We start from the raw sequence: 21,125 nt of genomic DNA on the forward strand, positions 1-21,125 counted from the left end.
AACAAAGCTATGAGTTCTTTCAACTAACGCTACATTCTATTTCAGAACATCACTGTGGTGTGACACAGCCTGTCTCCACAGGCAGGATGAGATGAGGATGCAGACCGCGAAGGCCTCTGCAGGCGGGGAGAGGAGGCACTCTGCAAGGTCCCAGCACGTTCTGCCACGACCTCAGTCACTGGATAAGGGAGCAAAAAGGCAGGCGAAACCAGTGGTGGACACTGAAAAAAAGAACCGAAAAGCAGAGCACAGCCATTTAAACAAAGGGGCATCTAAGCAGCAGCTATTTCTGACTGAAAGTAGCAGATTTCATCTTGCGATGAAAGGCCTCCACTTCCTAGGATGGAGCTCAGCCCAACTTCTTTCTCAGACACTGTCGGGGGCTGACCACGCCTCCTAGCAGGTAGGAGTGGTCCTTCCAGAGACACACCTCTTGTGATGGTGGCTCCATCAGAGGAACAGCTGTTGGTTCCAACCTTCTCTAAGAACAGCTTCACTCAGGAGCAAGCACTCGTCCGAGGCAGGGTCAGCAGAGCACCCCTCCACTGCCAGCCCGAACTTACGCAAGGAAAAGTACCACTAAAATCTCCAAGTCAAACTTTTCTCATAATAAAAAGTGAGTTGATAACCACATGAATTAATAGTTCCCCACGGTAATTGCAGATGAATTTTGAAAGACTAGTGATTTTCTAAGAATCGACAATTTTGTTGATGTTTTCCATTCATAACATTACAAACAAGAGAACCATCCCTTCAAGACTCTTATCAAGCTTTCCTCCTTCACTGAATGGATGCTTCAGGTACTGGCTAGAGAACCAAAGAGAGGGTTCTAAAGCCAACTCTCTCTGTTGCCCATCAAGCATGATGTTGGTCATTTGAATGTGGCAGACCAGGGTCTCACTACACAGACCTCAGGGCACAAAACTGGGCCAAATAAATTCTGCTCATCACTGGTCCATCTGTGGCCCCATTGTTTAAATTTACTCACTCAATAAGAGAATGAACATCTGTGAATTTTCCACTGAACATTAGAACTAGAACATTACATTCCAGATTTTAATTCAGCCCAACCGTGTATCTCTAGCTCAGAGTGATTACACTGACATTTTTTTCATTCTTTCTTTTATTTCCATCAGATGCAGACGTTGATCTGTTGGATTAACCTGGTTTGGTCTCCATCACTTCTCCAGAGGCACGAGACAGCTGTGGTGAGCCAAGCAGAGACCTGAAGGTGGGCTGGATTCCAGCTAAAATCAGGGCTGGGAGTGGTACAATTTGTTTACACTATAATACTTTCTAAATAAACTTTAAAAAAAATAAAAATAAATAAAAATAAAAAAATCAGGGCTGGGACTTGCCACCGGGGCACGCCAGTGTCCTGTCACTCAGGGGCAGCAACGCCGTAAACGCGAGAGCGTCAACGGCTTAGTGCTCCAGCAAAGGAGGCTGTGTGCAGAGATGCCCTTCAGTGTGATGAGGCGCCCAAGGCTTCTCTGAGACACAGAGAAGGTGCCCCACCACTGAGGGAGGCTTTGGACCCCCTGGCAGCCTCAGACAGAGCATCTGGTTTTTACTGGTTTTACACAGCAGTGTTCCATGTAAAGTTTTTGATTTCTGTTTAACAGAAAGAGACAATCCAAAACTTCACTGAAACTTAAAATATGTTCATATATTGCTACTACTATGAGTACTAATAAATAATAAGCATTGGGTTAATCCTTTTGTTAGAAATTTTCTTAATCTTTAAAATCTGATTATCATATCAGCAATATTTTTTAGAAAAAGAAAAGCATAAAATTTTAAAGACCAGATATCCAGCAGTAAGACTGCCACTTCCTAGTTGCCAAAAACATATGGCATATCCATTATTATTTAATTATAAATGTGAAATGAGAAAAAAAAAATTCTCAATATTAGAGTGCATTGTGAGAATGAAAGGGGAAATTATTGTTTTAATTAGCTTCAAAGAAAATTTGGGTATAATTGTTAAAAAACTTCATATATATTCTGCTGAATCGACTATTTCCCATAATCCCTTTCTGCACCAGATTAGCATGAAAAAGGAGACAGAGATATGGTTTAAACCTCAGCAACTAAAAATTTCTTTAGTAAGTATTTATCTAAAAATAAGTACTTATTATGTTCAAAAAAATGCTGTGTTTATATATAGTATGATTTTTTTTGGTACTCGTATAACTATAAATCCATGTCCATGTCACCATAACCCTGAGGAATGAGAACATGTGTCCTGGGCCTCCCAAATGAGAAGACAATAAATCCACAGTGACACAGGAAGAATGCATTTGAGGTTAACGCAATTAACAATCAGGGCCACAGACAGTTACATACACTATTTTGCAATACTTTTATTAAAATGTGACTATAAATCGCATGTTACACCAGTTAGGAAAAAGTCCATCTTAAAAAAGGAAAATTTCAATGAGAATTTTAATATCTTAAATCTATCAATATTCACTGAAGATCAATCACCTTCTGAAAACCTGAGATAGAGGAGGACAGTTGGGAACCATAGCCCTCAAGAAATTATCCGTGTGGACCCAGGGTACAAATCCACTGTTTTTAAAAAGATAAAAACAAAACAGAAGGTGCTAAATTGTACATCAGTCTTTTTAGGAGTAAGAAGAGATTACACAGAATAGAGATCCAGGGTAGGAATTTCACAATGAGACAAAACCTGGGCTTTGAAAATAACAGCTGGCCCAGGCCTAGAAGGCATGCCAATATGGCTTTCAGAGGACATGGAGTGGAAACAGTGAACAAAGTATGATGAGATGGGTTTCCTAGTTTTATTTAGTTTCCTGATTAGGATACTATACTACCACATACTATCCTACCACATACTATACTACCACATACTACATAAGGCTGTGTCTAGGGAATCACTCACTGTCCCTAAAAAAAGCAAGAACAGGATTACATTAAAACTCAGTGGAAATTATTACTTCCCTGAAAAGCAGATTTTGATATTAACATCACATGCCAGTTCTAAATAGAATTAGGTTTGCTTCATACGAAATTGCCAGTATTTGATGGTTTTTAACCTAAGTGTTGATTTCATATGATTCAACCTTGTGTCTTAGAACATATCAGTGGGCATCATGATGGTTCTGAAGGGAATGAAGGACGTGTTGAACCAGAAGGCAGTCATTCTGCAGACTGCTGGCATCATCACAAGACCGACCAGCCTCATAAAGAACGTGGTTGCTGCCTGTTTCCCCTGAGGACAAGAGAGACAGCAGCACAGGACTGGTGGGGAGGCCCTTGGTCTGAAGCTCACAGTGGAATCCTCGAGTGGCCCGGGGCTGAGGGGAGAAGTCTTGGAGAATACCGGGTAAACCCTCGATTTCTCCCATCAGTGCTCTGTGGCATAACAAAATGTAAACTTCTTGTTTTTCATCTGTTAAAACGGATCACCAAATTGCTTTGATCCAACTTTACCAAAATTACTTCAGAAAGCTTGTAAGTTTCCTGAAAATTCCTCAGAAAAATTTTAAACTTGGACTTTTATAAGCAACTACCAAGACATCATGAATATAAAGAAAGTCTCACAAGAAGTCAGTACTGTATAATGAAACTGTATGAAAGTTGGTAATTAAGCATAATTGAAGGCTGCAGTGAACATATAGGTCTTTGTTCTCTTTCATTCTGGTGCTGACTGGGAATTAAAGATAAGAGCTTAGGGCATATTTTAGTCAGAGTCCAGATGTATAAGCCCCAGTGTTCTAAAAGCAATTTAAGTGAAATAAAAGAAGAGAATGGCCAAAAATATTCTAGATGCCTGCCAAGGGAAAACACCTACCTTCTGAACATTTAGCATATTTGATTGATCATAGTGGGGATCACTTACTCACTGACTTCAAAGAGAGTTAAAAGAGCAGGTATTCTTTTACCCAAGATCTGACTGAACTACTAAATTAAATGGTAGCCCCACAAAAATCCTTAAAAATTAACTTGTCATATTAAACAACAATGTACTAACACATGAACAAACAATTAGAACATTCATATTAGAAAAGGTATAGCTCACCTTCTCCACAGAATTCAATTTTATCTTATTTGTATATAGGAATGAAAAAGGAGGCATTCCTCATTTAATAAAGATTATCATTACTAAACCATACATTTCTGGGGTAGTAACTCAATGAACTAGTACTAGATTACATAATTATACACAATATCATTATAGTTTTTCAGGTTTCTGCTTTGGAAAATGGAGTTTATACATATATTATTATATACATATATGATTATATATATACATATACATGTGTGTGTGTGTGTGTGTGTGTGTGTGTATGCTATTGTTTAATCAGTAAGTCTTGTCCAACTCTTCTGCTACCCCATGGACTGTAGCCCACCAGACTCCTCTGTCCATGGAATTTCCCAGGCAAGAATACTGGAGTAGGTTGCCATTTCCTTCTCCAGGGGATCTTCCTGATCCAAGAATTGAACCCACATCTCCTGCACTGGCATACAAAGTAGCTCTTTACCACTGAGTCACTGTGTATGTATATATTCTTTATTCAGCAAGGTTCCATAGGAATATGATGAAAAGATAAAGGCAATTTAGAGATGGAATAAACAAGGAAGAAACCCATAGAAGACAGGTTCCTCATACTGAAGCTTGAAATAAAATAACGACTTAGACTGACAATCAAGAGAAAATAAACATGGCAGGAGTGTAATGAGGGCAGGAAGAACAAAAGCACAGAGGAAGGGAGAAGTAGGTTACAGAGCTGGGAACAGACTGTGTCTGAGGGGGGGGGTGGGAGGGGGGATCAGGATGGGGTATACGTATAACTCTATGGCTGATTCATGTTAATGTATGACAAAACCCACTGAAATGTTGTGAAGTAATTGGCCTCCAACTAATAAAATTAAAAAAAAAAAAAAAAAAATGCAGGCCCTCCTCGGAAATACCACAGGTTTCGTTCTTGACCACCATGACAAAGCAAGAAAGGGAGTCACATGAATTTTTCAGTTCCCCAGTGCATATAAAAGTTATGCTTACACTACACTATACTGTGTTAAGTATGTAATATCACTATACCTAGAAAATATCTGACTGCTAAAAACTAACCATTGGTCTAAGCCTTCATGTCATAGTAATAGCATCAGAGATCACTGATCCAAGGTCGACATAAAATAAAGTAATAATAAAAGTTTAAAATCTTGTGAGAATTACCAGATGTTGACAAAGAAACCAGAAGTAAGCAAATGTTACTGGAGAAAATGGAGCTGATAGACTTGCTTGCCACAGGGTTGCCACAACCCTTTAATTTGTAAGAAACGCAATATCTGTAAAACACTAGGAAACAAGGTCTGCCTGTAAAACCAATGACTACAGGGCTTATTTGCAGGCAAGCTCCGAAGGATGAATAGGGAGAGGCGACTGGCATGGAGGGGAGTAGGCGGAGCAGGGAAAGCGGGCTAGGGTCCAGGAAACAGCTCTGCAACGTGACCCGAGAACCCTCCCTGAGGTCTGAACTCCACGCAACGGCTTGCTGGCTTCCCCTTGTGTGGAGTGAGACACGACGCTGGCGCGGTGTTCCTGGTTCTTCCCCACTGGATTCCAACTCACTGCCCCTTCCACAACCACCCTGAAGGAATACTCCCACCTGTGGTCCCCTCCTAATCAGTGCTAAGTGGCATCTTACCTGTTCATTTTCTGCCCACTCCCTTCCCCCAGCCCCAGGACACACTAGAGCAGAAGCAGCCAAGCTCTCACACACCTCACTGGGGGGGGCCTCCCTTAGAAGGCGCCCCTTTATGAAAGCCTGTCCTAAAGCAACAGCCGGCCCAGACACTCTTAGGAATAGCACTTCTGCTGTGTTTTCACCAGCACCTCCCACCTGATAAAATTCCCCCTTCCCTTTACAGGTGTATTATCCCTACATCCTTAGCCTCAGTCCGTCAACCCCAAATCGAGGGGCGTGAGACCAGAGGGTGTGTGATCTGCAAACAGGACAGGCCAGCTCAACTGTGGAACACAACAGCAGTAGACGGAGTAGATGCAGTCAGTGTTGACTGGGAGAATCAATGAATAAATAAACCAGATGTCTTCATGAGCATCTCCCAGACCACCTCTGAGGCAGGATTAACTGTTCCCTCTTCTAAACCCTTCTTTTGTATCACTGTGCAGCCCTTCTTTTTATATACTATGGATAACTGCATAACCTACAGTATCTTCTGAAGAACAAGACTCATACAATATACTCATGTCTATTTCAATGCTCAAGAATAAAACACAGAGAGAAATCAAATGTTAGCTTAAACTAAAGAATGAATCTTAGAAACAGTAGAAAACAGTCCTATATTTCTGCAGCATATATACTCTAACACCTAGGCTTTCTCCCCTACTAACAGGAGAATTTCCCTCAGAGTAGTAGACACGGGATTTTATCAGCACAGCTGTGACATACTATGAGCAGCGGTCACTTCTGACAGAGCAGAGAGCAAGAACCCTGCTTGCTATAAAAGTGTATAAAAGGTATACACTTTTATAAAAGGTATAAATGGTGCTTTTTACTCTTCAAGATTGTCTGTTATTGTGAGGAATGCCTGCTCCTAGAGTGTGCTGAGCAGACATGGCATGTCCTCCCCCGCCAAAGAAGGGAGGGCTGCTTCACTTTTATGCCTTTTATACACTTTTATACACTTCTAAAATGTCTCATCACAGGGCTATGCACCACTGGACACTATGCCCCAGAGCACAGGGCTGGAGACCACGTCCTTCCAGACAAATACTGACCCTGCCTCACAAATATCCCTGTTGCAAAACTTCCCTTGAATTATGTGAGTTTTGATTTATATGAAGTTGTTAAAATATACCACTCACATAAAATGGGAATTTCCCATAAGGGAAAAAAAGATGAAACTAGAAATAACAGTAGTAAATAAAATGCATTCCATGAAGTCCATCCTACTTTCTGGAGATGAGTTACAATTTTGGCACTGAGCTTTCTAGAAGTAAACATAAGGAGGAAAACTCAATTATACACATGATTTGCTAGTACTTAAGAGCAAAATGACAAGTTGTTTCAGAAAGGCACACCTTTTCCTGAAAGAGAGACCAGAAAGAAACTGCCCCCAACCGTCTCACTAGGAAGATACGATCTGTGTCCAGGAGCAGCATGTTGAGCAAGATCTTTACAATAAAGACATGACTTCTCAAAGCATTCTGAGATTTGTCATTATCGTAAAAACTAAGTACAAGATCAGTCAAAATGTTACTGGAGGAGGAAAGCAGACACAATGGGAGAGATAAGCGGCTGTTCTGACAGAAGGACAACACTGAAAGTCCAGTCCGAGAAATGAGTGGAAGGAATATTTATTCAGAACAGCAAACTAATCTATCAGACAAACACACAGTATTGGGATACTCCACGGCTTTGGATTAAGCAGCTGAAGCAGGAGCAGGGCTCACAGGGCTTCATGGAAACTGAGGGGCGCAAGGGAGTTACAAGTTAGGAAGGGGGTTTTCTCCCCTCACAGATGAGTCAGGAGAACATCTGCCACTTGGCCCAACCCCCCCCATAAAGTAAGTTGGAAACAAGCTGAAACCTCAATAGTCTCACCAGTGACGCTTACTTTTGCTAATGTTCACCTCAAAAATTTATGAAGTAGGAATTAGAATATACCCATTTCAGTAAGAAAACATTTGTCATAAGGCAACCACAGAATATCTAAATGGCCCATTTAATTTAGAAATACTACCCAAGTACTAACAAGATAACTGGTGGAAAATATATACTCATCTCCTTATGAACCTTTATAAATGGTCAGATTAAGTCAGTAAAACATAGAAGAAAGTTTTCTAAAAATAACAACCCTGAGTAAATGATGTGACTTTTATCTATCTTCCCACATGGACGTAATTATTTAGCAGGGTTATCTGTCTATTCCATCCAACTTCCTTAAATAAAATGGTATTAAATGATCACAGGATATTATTTATACACTAGACACTGTCTACAGATGACAAGAAGGAGAAATGGAAGAAGGCAGAAGAAAGGGTGTCCTCGGCTCACGCAGAAGCAATAGTAAGTCACTCAAATAGAAGAACCTCCCACTCGTTAAAACAAGCAATCCAAGACAGAATGAACTGAAAGGTTTTTTCCCCTCCATTTTGGCTCAACAGAGTTATTTCTTGTATAAATATTTTTTTAAAGCAGAGAGGAGCCCATAGACACTTAATTTTTCCAAAATTGGGCCTCATTAAAGGAAAAAAAAAAAAATCACTAACCACTGATTAAGAGGAGCACTGAGAGGGGAAACCAATCGACAGCAATGACTGGGGAGCAGGCCTGAGCGACAGACACGGGACCCACCAGCGCTAAAAGAACGCGGCTCCCAGACGAGCCGAAGGACACAGCGCGGGGCGGAACATGGCGCGCGCCCCTGAGAACAAACTGCCTGCTCCAGGGGGAAGACGGGAAACACAGGTGCCTTACAGAAACTCACACGGAACAAACAGTAAGGAAAACGGCTGCTCCTTTAAGAAAAGAAAACACAAGCCAATACCAACTTCACCAAAAGGCAAAATTTTAAACTTTAAAATGGATAATAACGAGACAACAACAGGAATTCATCTCACATTATGAACAGAATCTTTCCCAATAGGAAAAATTTGAGTCTACCTAAATACGTGCAATTCAGAGTTTTTAGAAAAGGTAGTATTCTCTCCTTTTAAAGTAACCTAAGTTTCTAATCAACCCACAGTATCTATCACTGGCAAAATTTCAGTAAAAACTGTGCGTGTACATGTACATACGCTTTTTCCAGGAATGCTTGGGTTTTGGATGATATTTTCATGCTTCAAGAAAAAGGGTGAGCCCCTCTAAACTGAAAGACACAAAACAATGATGATGCTTCTACACAATTTTAACATATAAATACGAAAGTTCTCCATAAAGGAGACAAGACAGACTCCAAAGAACCCTGTAGCAATGGTTCATAGCAAATCAGAGCCAGTATCAGGGCTGCCAGTATGTCTATCCCACACTCAAACTAGATAATATCTGGTTCATATAAAAGTGTGGGGAAAAGATTTTATCATCAATAAGCTCAAAGATACTGTTAAAAGATGCCTAACCACAAGTTCCAAATGTCTGATGGGGAGAACTCGGGAAAAATTTTATGGCTCAGCCATCTGAAGGAGGGAAACCCATTCACCTGAACAAAAACACTGGTGAGCCCTGGGCCCGTCCTGGGGGCCTGAACATACCCCACAGCTGGGCTGAAAATTAGGCACAATCTGAGACTTAGAATATGCATAGCCTCCTCCAGAAACTGCTTCATTGAAAAAATATTAAGGTTTCAATCTAAATATTCATTAGTAACTTGAAAAAATAAGAACATTATTTAGCTCCTAGAGTCTCTGATGTCCATGTCCAGTTTAAAATCCTTTACTGGAAAAGCTGGTTTTGGGAGCACGTGAGTCTTCCTGAGACACTACCAGTGCAGACATTTTCTGACGTTGTCCCAAACACCACAAAAGCCACTTGTCAGCTCAGAAATTCTGAGTGAATTGTTTCCTCTCCTCCTATCTCCACAGTCATTCAAAGCCCAGCTGATTTCCAAGTGCTGAACTACAAATGCTATCTCTTTCTATTGTAATGTGCACCTGGCTTTCACATAAGACATACTTATTATGGCTGTTTCAATTGTGATAATTGTGGATAAGCTCGTTTTCTAGATTACTATTAGCAAATTCAGAGTCATAAAGCTACTCCAGCTTACTATATTATAAAGAGAATTACTTATTTAAAATAGGGAATACTTTAGAATGAACTCTTAAATTAATCAGCTTATTATTTTGGAATGTGAACTGAATGTGGCTGTATATAGCTGTTTATATTTAAGTGTACAGGACTTCTAAAATACAGCAATATACTACCTTAAAATAAGTTCATGCAAATTTCGGAATACAAAAGTTGCTCTTATGCAAGCAATTACCTCAGGTGTTTCCTGGAGTCAAAAAATATATATTTGAAATTATTTATTTTTCTGTGGCTAATGACAGTCACGCTGACAAAATTTATTAGTTCGTCAAATTATAGTGCAAGAATATGAATTTATTTGTAATAAATTATCATTTTTGCATATATCAGTCAAAGCACAAGGCCTAAATACTTGCAAACAAAATGCATTATTAATTTAATTGTCACAGCCTATTTAGCTAACTTCTATTACTATTTGCCATAATATGCAACACATGAGAGGAGAGAATCAAATTCAAAACATAAAAAGAATAAACTGATTACATTGTCCTAGAGAAATTAAAATATAGCAAGCTTGCAAAACTATAGCAAGGCATTAATGTTTTAAATAGGTAAGAAAAAATGTTTAACTGAATTGAGAGAACAGTTCTGCCCAAAGAGACAGTTGAACATGCTGATAAGGAGTTTCTTTGTTTCCTAAGACTATTAAAAGGCAGCAATTCCCTCTCCAAGGAGGTAAGGAAGGTGCACTGGAAGGAAGGGGCCTTTGGTATTCATCAGGCTAGATTCTGCTCCTTACATCTTAGTCTTCTCCAGCTATGGACATCTATTGGGAAATTATGCTGTGGCTGAGGCCCTGGCATTCCAACTCAGCCTCTCCATGGAAGAAGAGGGACTGTCCTATCAATAACCAGATACTATAAACAAGAGGCCTGCTCAAATACAAGAATTTTAGTAGGAAAAACAACTCAATCTAATGTTGAGCTCAGAGGCACTCTGCAATCAGACTACTTAGGAGGGAATGATACAGAAGATGAGGAACGACTTCCCATTTGAGATTCATCTCCTGATTTTAGGACAAAAATCACGTAAATGTTAGAGAAAAAGCTTATCATACCTCAGAGGGGAGAAAGACATGCAGTCCTTCTCTTGCCTCTATTTAGCCTTTCTTTTTGTATCAGGGACTGAAATGAAAGCAAGTAACAGAGAGCTATTCTGGAATGCACAGGAAAAGGTAAATGAAAAAACCAGAGTCCAGCTGGAACTTTCAAATGCCCAGGATCACATATAGAAGGCATCTACTATTCTTAAGGTGCCTGTAGGATAAATATACGTACAAGGTGATGAATTTTTCATTAATATGAAACAATATGAACAAATATACTCAAATTTTTTTAAATTCCTAAATAAAAACCAAAATGATACATTTGAGTTCAAAATATATACTAGTTATACAGCAGGGAAATATTTCATTTTTATCATGCAATCTAGATTGAATGTTTTCATTCAAATTTGTTTTGTGAATAAAACACCCTAAGTACCTGTATATAAAGATTTTCAATGTGAAATATAATAATCACCATGAGGAAGAGCACTAGAATTGGAATCAGAAAAATAACAACTCTTACACTTAACTATTTATGAAATACTGTATATTCCTCAATCTGTCTTTAGTTCTGTAATATTAGAAAAATAATGCATCACTAATATAGTAATGTAGGCTTCCATGGTGGTTCAGTCAGTAAAGAATCTACCTGCATTGCAGGAGACCCCAGTTCGAGCCTTGGGTCAGGAAGTTCCCCTGGAGAAGGAAATGGCAACCCACTCCAGTATTCTTGCCTGGAAAATCCCACAGACAGAAGAGCCTAGCGGGATACAGTCCAAGGGGTCACAAAGAATCGGACATGACTGAGCAACTAAACCACCGCAAAAGGGTATTGTGATTAACGAGATAATGCAAGTGAAAGCAACAAGAACACAATAACTACAGATGCTTTGTTTCCTAAGTGCTTGTAAAACATAACTTTGACAAGTCCAAAATTACAATTTAAATAATACAAAATTTTTCAGATTTCAAGAATAAGGCATCCAGGATCTCTCCAACACATAAATTTTGTCTCAAATTAAATATAATGTGACAAAGAAAAGTATGAGAAACCAAAAGGCAGAAAGTAGGCATACATAACATTCCAATATTCTGACATAGTAGACATATCCAAACCAAAATGCTTAAGAAAACAATATGCTACCAATAGAAAAGTCCAGTTAAATTTCTTGTGAATATAGAAAATATTGATGAGTATTTCAATTTTTCTTAATTTATTAAATATTTACAAATATGGCAGAAGAAGACATAGGCTACAGTGTGACAGAACAAACTGTATCATGACTGGCATTTTACAACCGTATTGAAAACAAAAGTTTACAAGAGGGTCTGCAGAATTTCACATACTGTCTTTGAGGATCTGGGGAAAGTGGGAAACCTACCAGGTCTTTACAGGTGAGGGTGCTCACACTAGTGTTGAAGGAGCTGCACTGTTTAAAGATTTAAAGTTCCAGAAGTAGCCAGGCTCACCTGGGAGCTGACACTGCTATATTTCAGCTCACCTAATATAATTAAGTCTATGTGATGCAGCTAATTATGATACAGCAGCAAGAAGAAAGGAAACCTGGCAGTTGATGACATCGTAATTGTAGTGTTATTTTTCATGACATGGCAACCGTAGTATTATTTGGAGGATGACACAAGATGTATTTCTTTTTCAAATCAGCAATATTTAATTCTACAGTTAGAATTCAAAAATGTCATTTTAAAACCTCAAAACAAAAATACACAAAGTTCAAAGGAAAAGAGTTTGGTTTTACATATTTATTTTAGTTCATTCTAAAGCATTCACAGAGGTTGACTCCCTTTAATTTAACTCTTCTGTTTCAAGGTCATTCCACAAATTGATTAAAAAAAAAAAAATCAAATCCTTCAAATTTTTTCCAATATGTTTAGATCAAATTTTCTAAAATTAAAATGCTACATGAAGTTTTTATCGGAGAATGGCATAATATATGATATTCAACACAAGAGTACCACTCATGTAAAACATGATGAACTGATTGGATAAAACTCTAGGAGTCACCTCACTAAACAAAATCTAAAATGAAAATATACTTAGCATAATCAAATTATTTTAAATGGGTGAAAATTACCTTTCTTTTGGTGTGCCAACTCCATGTTTGCCTAATAGATGAGTATTTAAGTGTTTCTTCATAACAAATGCAACCCTAAAAAAAAAAGACAAAAAGTTATTATAGAACTAAAACATAAGTATCTACTAGAAATATATATAGTTGTAATACAAAAATGCACATTACAATGGCACTGCATTCTAAGAAGAAAGTTGCGTACAGACAGATATATTGCAATACCAGAAAACCAAAAGAAATAACTGCATTTCAATTCACTGGGTCATTTTCTCACTGTGTATAAGAACAAGGACCAAACCAATGATTTTAGCTTTTCAGTCACTGTCTTCACTGTCAGTAAGAAAGATAAACCAACACCTCAGTATCACACACCCTGCCCCCTAGTTGATCCCACACTTCAATCATGAAATGAGTTTGAGAAAATGTCACTTTATTAAATATTTAAGGGACTATAAAAGAGAAAATGAATAGCCTTCAAGAAGCTTCCTTAAGAAGATGGTAATGATTTGAAGAGAGGTTCTTTAAAATGATATAGATGTTTACCATGTCTGCAACACATGCAAAAAAAATGTACTTAAGTGCCCAGAAGATATCAATAACTAAAACAAACAAAAAGTATTACCCGACATGCTATCTTATTTTACACACAAATCAGATCACTTAATTCAATTTTGTTGACATAAATATGAAATGGACAGGAATCAGCAGTCACTGCATACAGCACCATTCTTCTACTGAATATAGTACAACACAATTTAATTATGTCGTGTGATTGTTTAAAACAACCTAGATCTCATTCCAAACCATCAGACTAAAAGAGCTCTCTCGATAAGCGAAAAAATAAAAATTTACTGTTGTAACTTTCAATGTAAAAGGGCTTGCAAACATTTTTGTTAATTATGTATTACAGCTGTCCTTCATAAAGTTAATTACTAATAGCTGAAAGGCAACAGAATCTATTTGCATATGTACATGAAAGGCATGACATATGCAAAAATATGATTTTAATTAGCATTCTATGATATGAAGGGCTACAAATCAAATTGGCATGTTATAAGATTCTTAACATTAAACACTGAATTCATCTGGACGTGTTTGCACAAACGGGCAACACAAGACCAAATAAAGTATTACGGCCTTATGGAAGAGATGGGTGTCAAAAGCCAAGATTGAAACAGTTTTTAAAAATGTGAATGCTCCTTTTCATGTCTGGTCTCTTCTGGTTATTTTCATAAAATATAGGGAACCTCAGTTTTGAGGCTAAAATAATGTTTGTATTTTTTTAATGAATGTGAGTTTATTATTCAAGTAACACATTTGTATACACTGAAAATAATATTTGTTCTTTTCTATACATTAATAACTATGAACAACACATGCTTTACAACTATAAATAACCTATCACACCATGAGTCCATAAAATGGAAAAATCATTATTATATATAAAGAATCTAATTGTGGTGATATTAAATGCTTAGTAAAATAACAGTAACAAGACATTCTATATTTGTTTCACTTGATTTGAACAAAATAAATAATATTTTTCATTTCTTTAAAAAAGAATACCGTAATAACAACAGTCCATTTAAGTCATGACTTCCCTACTGTCCTCTATTTTCCTATAATTAAAAAAACATAAAGCTAATAGCAAAGGGCAAAGGTTAAGAACCCAGAGTTGCAATGCACAGCTTATTTATATGGCCAAGTATAATTTAAGAGATCTGAGCTTAGAAACCACAGTGCAGTTTTAAAAAGAAAAAGATTTTATTAATTAAAATGCTTCAGGTTTAAGAAGTAAACAAAAATATTACACTGCACAGGGGAATAAACTAAACTACACAGAGAACGAAAGCTTCCTCTTATAAAATTCTGACATTATCTGCTGAATGTCTATAATAGTAAATATCCTAATAAGTTTTTATTACTATGGGGAAGAATTTACTATACGAAAACACAGCTCAACTGTAGTCAAATGCAAAATACTCATTCATCCACAACCTGACATTAAGCAAATCCTTTTAATTTGGTCCAAAGTACTATTAGTGTAAAAGTCTCAATGTCTTCCTCAATAAAACAGTTTAAGTCAAACAGGACCAACTGAACTTACCTACCTCCATGGATGATAATATTGCCAGTAATTTGAGAGCACTGACTGGAGCCTATACATCACTGCCACCATAAGAGTATTAATACTGTAACATAATAATTGTCCTGGAAATTTCATAATCTAGATACCACCAGAAATGGTATAGAGTGAGACGGTTGAGATGGTTGGATGGCATTACCAACTGAATGGACATGAACTTGGGCAAACTCGGGAGATAGTGAGGGACAGGGAGGCCTGGTGTGCTGATGTCCATGGGGTTGCAGAGTCGAACACAACTTAGCGACTGAACAAAATCACCACCACCAGACATAAAACAAAAATAATCCTGAATCAGAAAAACCATACAACTGAAACACCTTGCTCCCAATGAACCCACATGACTTTACACTTTTCATCCTGTTTCCACTCATTCTCCCTCCTAGGTACCAGCAATTGGCAGGTTCTCCATATAGGAGGCAAAATCAGACAGTTAAAGCCATGTCTTCACAGAGCTTTCCTTCTAAAACCTGTGGCTTCTCATCAGAATGAAGCAGCACTCAGCCTGCCTGGCTCCCACATCAATCCTGCTCATCACACATGCACACACTCATGTGTATACTAAACCAGATCAGCTCCAGGCAGGCACACTCTAGGCAACCGGGGTGAGTAGGTGATCAAACAAAGACCAGTCCCTGCCTTGGAAACTGTAAAACCCAGTGAGGGAAAGAGGACAAGAACAACACCTATGACACAGAGCATCTTAAAGAGTGAAAGGGGTGGGATTAAAAAACAAAATAGAGAAGGAAGGGCTGAAACCTCAGCAGGGGATCAGCACTTTACCTTTGAGAGATTCGGGAGTGTGAGTGAACATCGGGGAGCTGGGTGTTCCCCCCAAGCAGGAAACAGAGGCTGCGGAGGACACGGTGGCCAGAGAAACCTGGGACGTGAGCCTGAGGGACGGAACGCAGAGGGGACTGGTGAGGGCACCGAGCCACACAGCCAGGGCTGGCACTAGGGGGAGAAGGAAAGTGTCTGGACAGAGGAGGGCCACGGAGGACACTCATTTCAGTAGAGGCCTCCAGCTGCTCTGCTTGGAATAGACTGGGGATGGGGCGGAGGGCGGGCAGAAAGAGAGGGATGAACTAACTGGCTCCTGCAGTAAAACCCAGGCAAAGACGATGGTGATCTGCACCAAGGACCAGCCCGAAAGAGGAGATCTGGTCAAATCCCAGACACACATTCACAACCAGAGTCAACCAAATCTCCATGGGGGCTGGACGTGGAGTCTACAAGAAAGGAGTCAAAGACAACATCAGAGATTTGGGCCTGGGGAATCTGAGCTGGTTGGAAGGAGAAAATCAGCTCGGGACTTATTCAGCGAGGAAGTCCACGGACATCCGGACAGATGTCCAACAGGAGGCTGACTCTACTGGTCTGAAGTTCAAGGGCAAGAGTCATGCTAGATATATACACTCTGTGGCTCTCCATCTGGGCAGTGCCTTGACAATCTAGAGGAACACTTTGAAATAATAAAAAGTAGTTCTGTTTAAAGTATGATTGATTTTCAGGTATCTCTAATGACCTGAGGTAGCATCATTTGAAATTGTTTTTGGTGTCAAAAGTACAAAAGTAGCATTCTCATACTAGCTACAGATTTCTACATTTTAGTACAAAAATTTCCCATTTGAACTTCAAATCTTAAAATCTTTTTTTTTTACACTGTATGGAGATACATTAAAAACCTCTTTGTTTAGTCGCTCAGATTTTCTCACTGCAGAATCTCTTCACTCGTAAGTCATGAAAGATGATCTGACTTATAAAGCAAATACAATACAAAACCATGACTGGAGAGAACAGGACACACACACACACATAAAGAGGAGCATCCCAGAGCCAGGTCTCAGAAACAGAAAGAAAACATCAGAATTAAGCAAGGAGAAACAAGACATGTATTTTAAAATAAGGATGAAGGTACACTAAGAATTCTCATCACCCCCACTTGGAATTTGAAAGATTTCTCTCTGCTTTAAAATCAGCAGTACTGGTCAACCAAAGGAATCTAGTTTCCTTTGAGTACAAAATCAATACAAGCCAGTCAACTTAATTTTCATCACTTTATACATATTTATAAGCAGCAGCCAATTCATATAATAAACTCCTTATGGCTGAAAAAGAAAGTATAAATAAAACCTTAAGTAAGTGATGATTCTCTGAAGAATGATCATGATCATTCCCCCATGACCATGTAAGTTTAAGATATGCAAAAATATATTATCAATAATGTGATCTGACTTTTGGAGCAAATGTCACTTGTATGGAAGACAATATGGAGATTCCTTAAAATCTAGGAATAAAACCACCATACGACCCAGCAATCCCACTCCTAGGCACATACCCTGAGGAAACCAAATTGAAAAAGATACATGTATCCCACTTGAGAGTCCCTTGGACTGCAAGGATATCCAACCAGTCCATCCTAAAGGAAATCAGTCCTGAATATTCATTGGAAGGACTGATGCTGAAGCTGAAACTCCGATACTTTGGCCACGTGATGCGAAGAACTGACTCATCTGAAAAGACCCTGATGCTGGGAAAGGTTGAAGGCGGGTGGAGAAGGGGACGACAGAGGATGAGATGGTTGGATGGCATCACCGACTCAATGGACACGAGTCTGAGTAAACTCCAGGAGTTGGTGAGGGACAAGGAGGCCTGGTGTGCTGCAGTCCATGGGCTCGCAAAGAGTTGGACACGACTGAGCAACTGAACCGAACTGATCCCACTCTTCACTGCAGCACTATTTACAATAGCTAGAACATGGAAGCAACCTAGATGTCCATCAACAGATGAATGGATAAAGAAGTTGTGGATCATATACACAATGGAATATTACTCAGCCATAAAAAGGATCACATTTGAGTCAGTTCTAGTGAGGTGGATGAACCTACAACCTATTATACAGAGTGAAATAAGTCAGAAAGAGAAAGATAAGTATCATATACTAACTAGAATCTAGAAAGATGGTACCAAAGAATTTATTTGCAGGGCAGCAATGGAGAAACAGACATAGAGAACAGACTTTTGGACATGGGGAGAGGGGAGCAGAGGGTGAGATGTATGAGAGAGCAGCATGGAAACTTACATTACCACATGTAAAACTGACAGCCAACAGGAATTTGCTGTGTGGCTCAGGAAACTCAAACAGGAGCTCTGTATCAACCTAGAGGGTGGGATGGGCAGGGAGATGGGAGGGAGGTTCAAGAGGGAGGGGATGTATGCATACCTGTGGCTGATTCATGTTGAGGTTTAACAGAAAACAGCAAAATTCTGTAGAGCAATTATCCTTCAATTAAAAAGTAAGTTAAAAATTTTTTATTTAAATAAAAAAATGTATAGAAATTTTTGCCATTTTGCTTGATATATCTTTTTTGTGATTAATGAGGTATTACCATTCTATTTAAATGAATAACTATTCTTATACTACAGTTTTACACATTAATTTTCATTTTTAATGGTATAGGTATACATGACAGATGAATTAGAGATTTTTAATACTAAAATAAGCATGCATTTCTCCCAGTGACTTCACAGCATCAAAACAATGGCTTCTGAAAGATGTCCACATCCTAATCTTGTGAAACCTCTTAGGTTACATGGTACACAAAAGGAATTAAGGCTGCTGAACAGCTGGCTTTAAAATAGGAAAATGGTCCTGTGTTCTCTGGGTGGACTCAATGTAACCTGTGTCCTTAGACACAACAGAAGTAGGGAGAAGAAAGAAGCTAAGAAAGAGACACGACCACGAGGGCAGGATCACAGAGACGCCACGCTGCTGACTGGGACGACAGAGGACTCGACCGTGAGCTGAGGAATGCAGGGGGTCTCTAGGAGCTGACGGCGGGAACCACCTGCTTCCCAACAACCAGCTCCCAAAGCGTTCATCGCCGAGGCTCACCCTTCTCAGGACTATAAGGTGCACGGCAGAACAGCACTGTTCTCCTTCTACCGTTCCTTCCACACTTATCAGCTGGCATTCTTCCATAAAGAACTTCAGGATTTTGCCCTTGACTCTGTCTTGCCTGTTCGCTCTGGCTTTCTTTGAAGAGTACTTTAAATGGAATGTTGGATTTTCACTATTATGCCATGCTTTATAATCGGTTATCATTACTATGCTCTGTAGCTGTCATACCACCCCAAAATTGGTCAATGGAAGCCCCCAGAAGCTGGCTTCTACGTCCTTCTGACACCACTCATCTCAGCATTCAGGCTCTTTCTTATTTTTCTAGCAGATGTTCCAGGCTCACCACACCCTTTCCCTGCTGGAGACCTGGATCAGCCTTGGCTTCTTGCTGCAAGGAATGGTATTGAGAAAGCGAGACCTAAATGCTAACTATGAGGATGGTTTTGGGGTATCACTGAGTCCAAGTCCTCTCAATAAGCACAAAGACTAGATGGTGGGCAGAAAAGAAAACTGAGGATCTCAAACGTAAGGCCACACTTGGTACATGAGCATTCATTGTAACAATCAGTCATATCTTTACCTTATTCTAAAATACCTTCTAATGTATTTTCAAATGACGTATAAATACATTTTTGTAAACAAACTGCATTTTATCTATAGAAGCAAAACTTTCCATTGCTGTCTCAAACCCTAGTAATTTGCTTCTGGAGCTTTTTCTTCTCAACCACTTTCAAACACTTCCTGCTTCTCATTACTGTCGACGCTGGTTCCTCCTCTTCGGGTGATGCTTCTACTCACGCACCATCTTATTTCAAAGGTATAATCAATTCCTGGGCTTCGATGCATAACCCTAAGTGAACGACTCTCAAATATGTATCTCCACCCAGGACCTTTCCCAGGGGTATTCTTTCTTGTCTGAATTGCCAATAAATCTTTAAACATGTCCAACACTCAGTCATGATCTTCCCTCACTAAAAGGCTGCTCCAGACTTCCCTAATTCTACAACTCTGCCAGCTTTCTAATTTAATAATCACATGCTCATGTGTGTAAGTCATCAATTGCTTCTCCACAACTGTTCCCTCTCAAGACTATGTTTCTCTCTCTCAACCAGAGTTACCCTAGACCAAACCATTTTATTGACATGCTATAGTTTCAAGGTGTTCTACATTACAATTCACCCCATATACCACCATCACACAACCTTCCTAAAAGTACATTCATACGACAGCTCAGCTCATAAACATTTTATGCTTCCTTTCTGAATTGAATAAAGTACCAAATCTTAAGCTTTACAAATAGTCTTCAGTCTTCATTCTGAACTAGCTATTCCTACCTTCTTGATGTACCCTCAGGAAATAATCTTAAACTAAGGCAAAAAAATTAAAACTGAACAAAAAGTAAAAACACTATTTGTGCAATAGTAGTGCCATGATCTAAATACTCTGATCAATAAGAATATTTCTCAGAAGATGTTAGACTTAAAAAGGACAAAAGTATGCACACAATGTAATCCCATGTAGATATAAGTACGTTTTTATATTCAGACAGATACAAATCTACACAAAGAGAAGCAAGTATCAGACAAATTCACTCTGAATAAGATTTAGTTTTAGATTATTTATACACTTTGTATTTCTACAATGAGCAAAATTTTTTAAAGCAAAGTGATGTTTCACACTTTACACAGCATTTTTATGTTTCCTCAATGGCTCCGCATTACTGAATGAGTAACTGGTGGAGGCATTATCGGCTCAAGCTGAGAGAAGAGGGAATTGAGGCTCACGGAAGATAAGTGACTATGACTTTTTCAAGAAACCGTGGCAAAGGAGCTGACGATGCAAAGTTGGGCTCCTGCCCGGCAACCTTCCAGCAGAGCTCATCCCACCGCCCCACGCCGGTGACGGGTGAAAGGTGCACCCTCATGGAGAGCAAGAAAAAGACTGGGGACACAGTGTAGAAAGAAAGATGTTCCCAAATGCGATTGGTATAGTATAATCAACACTGTTACACACAAGCATGGAGCTCTCTAAAAGGGAAAAGTCAAGCAGCTGATACAGGGCAGATTTTCCTTTTAATTCACTGAGCTTAGAAATGGCTTATAATATTTAAAAAGAAAATACTTATCATATAATGTGGGTA

At 38.9% G+C, this 21,125-nt stretch overlaps 1 protein-coding gene across 2 annotated transcripts in view; it reads right to left on the minus strand.

Moving 5' to 3' along the window:
• The window catches only part of ZNF407 (zinc finger protein 407), a 376,463-nt gene that overhangs the window by 218,381 nt on the left and 136,957 nt on the right, over positions 1–21,125 (minus strand). For both annotated transcript variants that reach the window (XM_065932291.1, XM_065932292.1), the window contains exon 4: positions 12,945–13,019. In XM_065932291.1, the coding sequence (XP_065788363.1) occupies positions 12,945–13,019 (75 nt within the window). The remainder of the gene's footprint in view (positions 1–12,944; positions 13,020–21,125) is intronic.

Source organism: Muntiacus reevesi, chromosome 4, assembly GCF_963930625.1.
Source record: "Muntiacus reevesi chromosome 4, mMunRee1.1, whole genome shotgun sequence".
NCBI classification, from domain to species: Eukaryota; Metazoa; Chordata; class Mammalia; order Artiodactyla; family Cervidae; genus Muntiacus; species Muntiacus reevesi.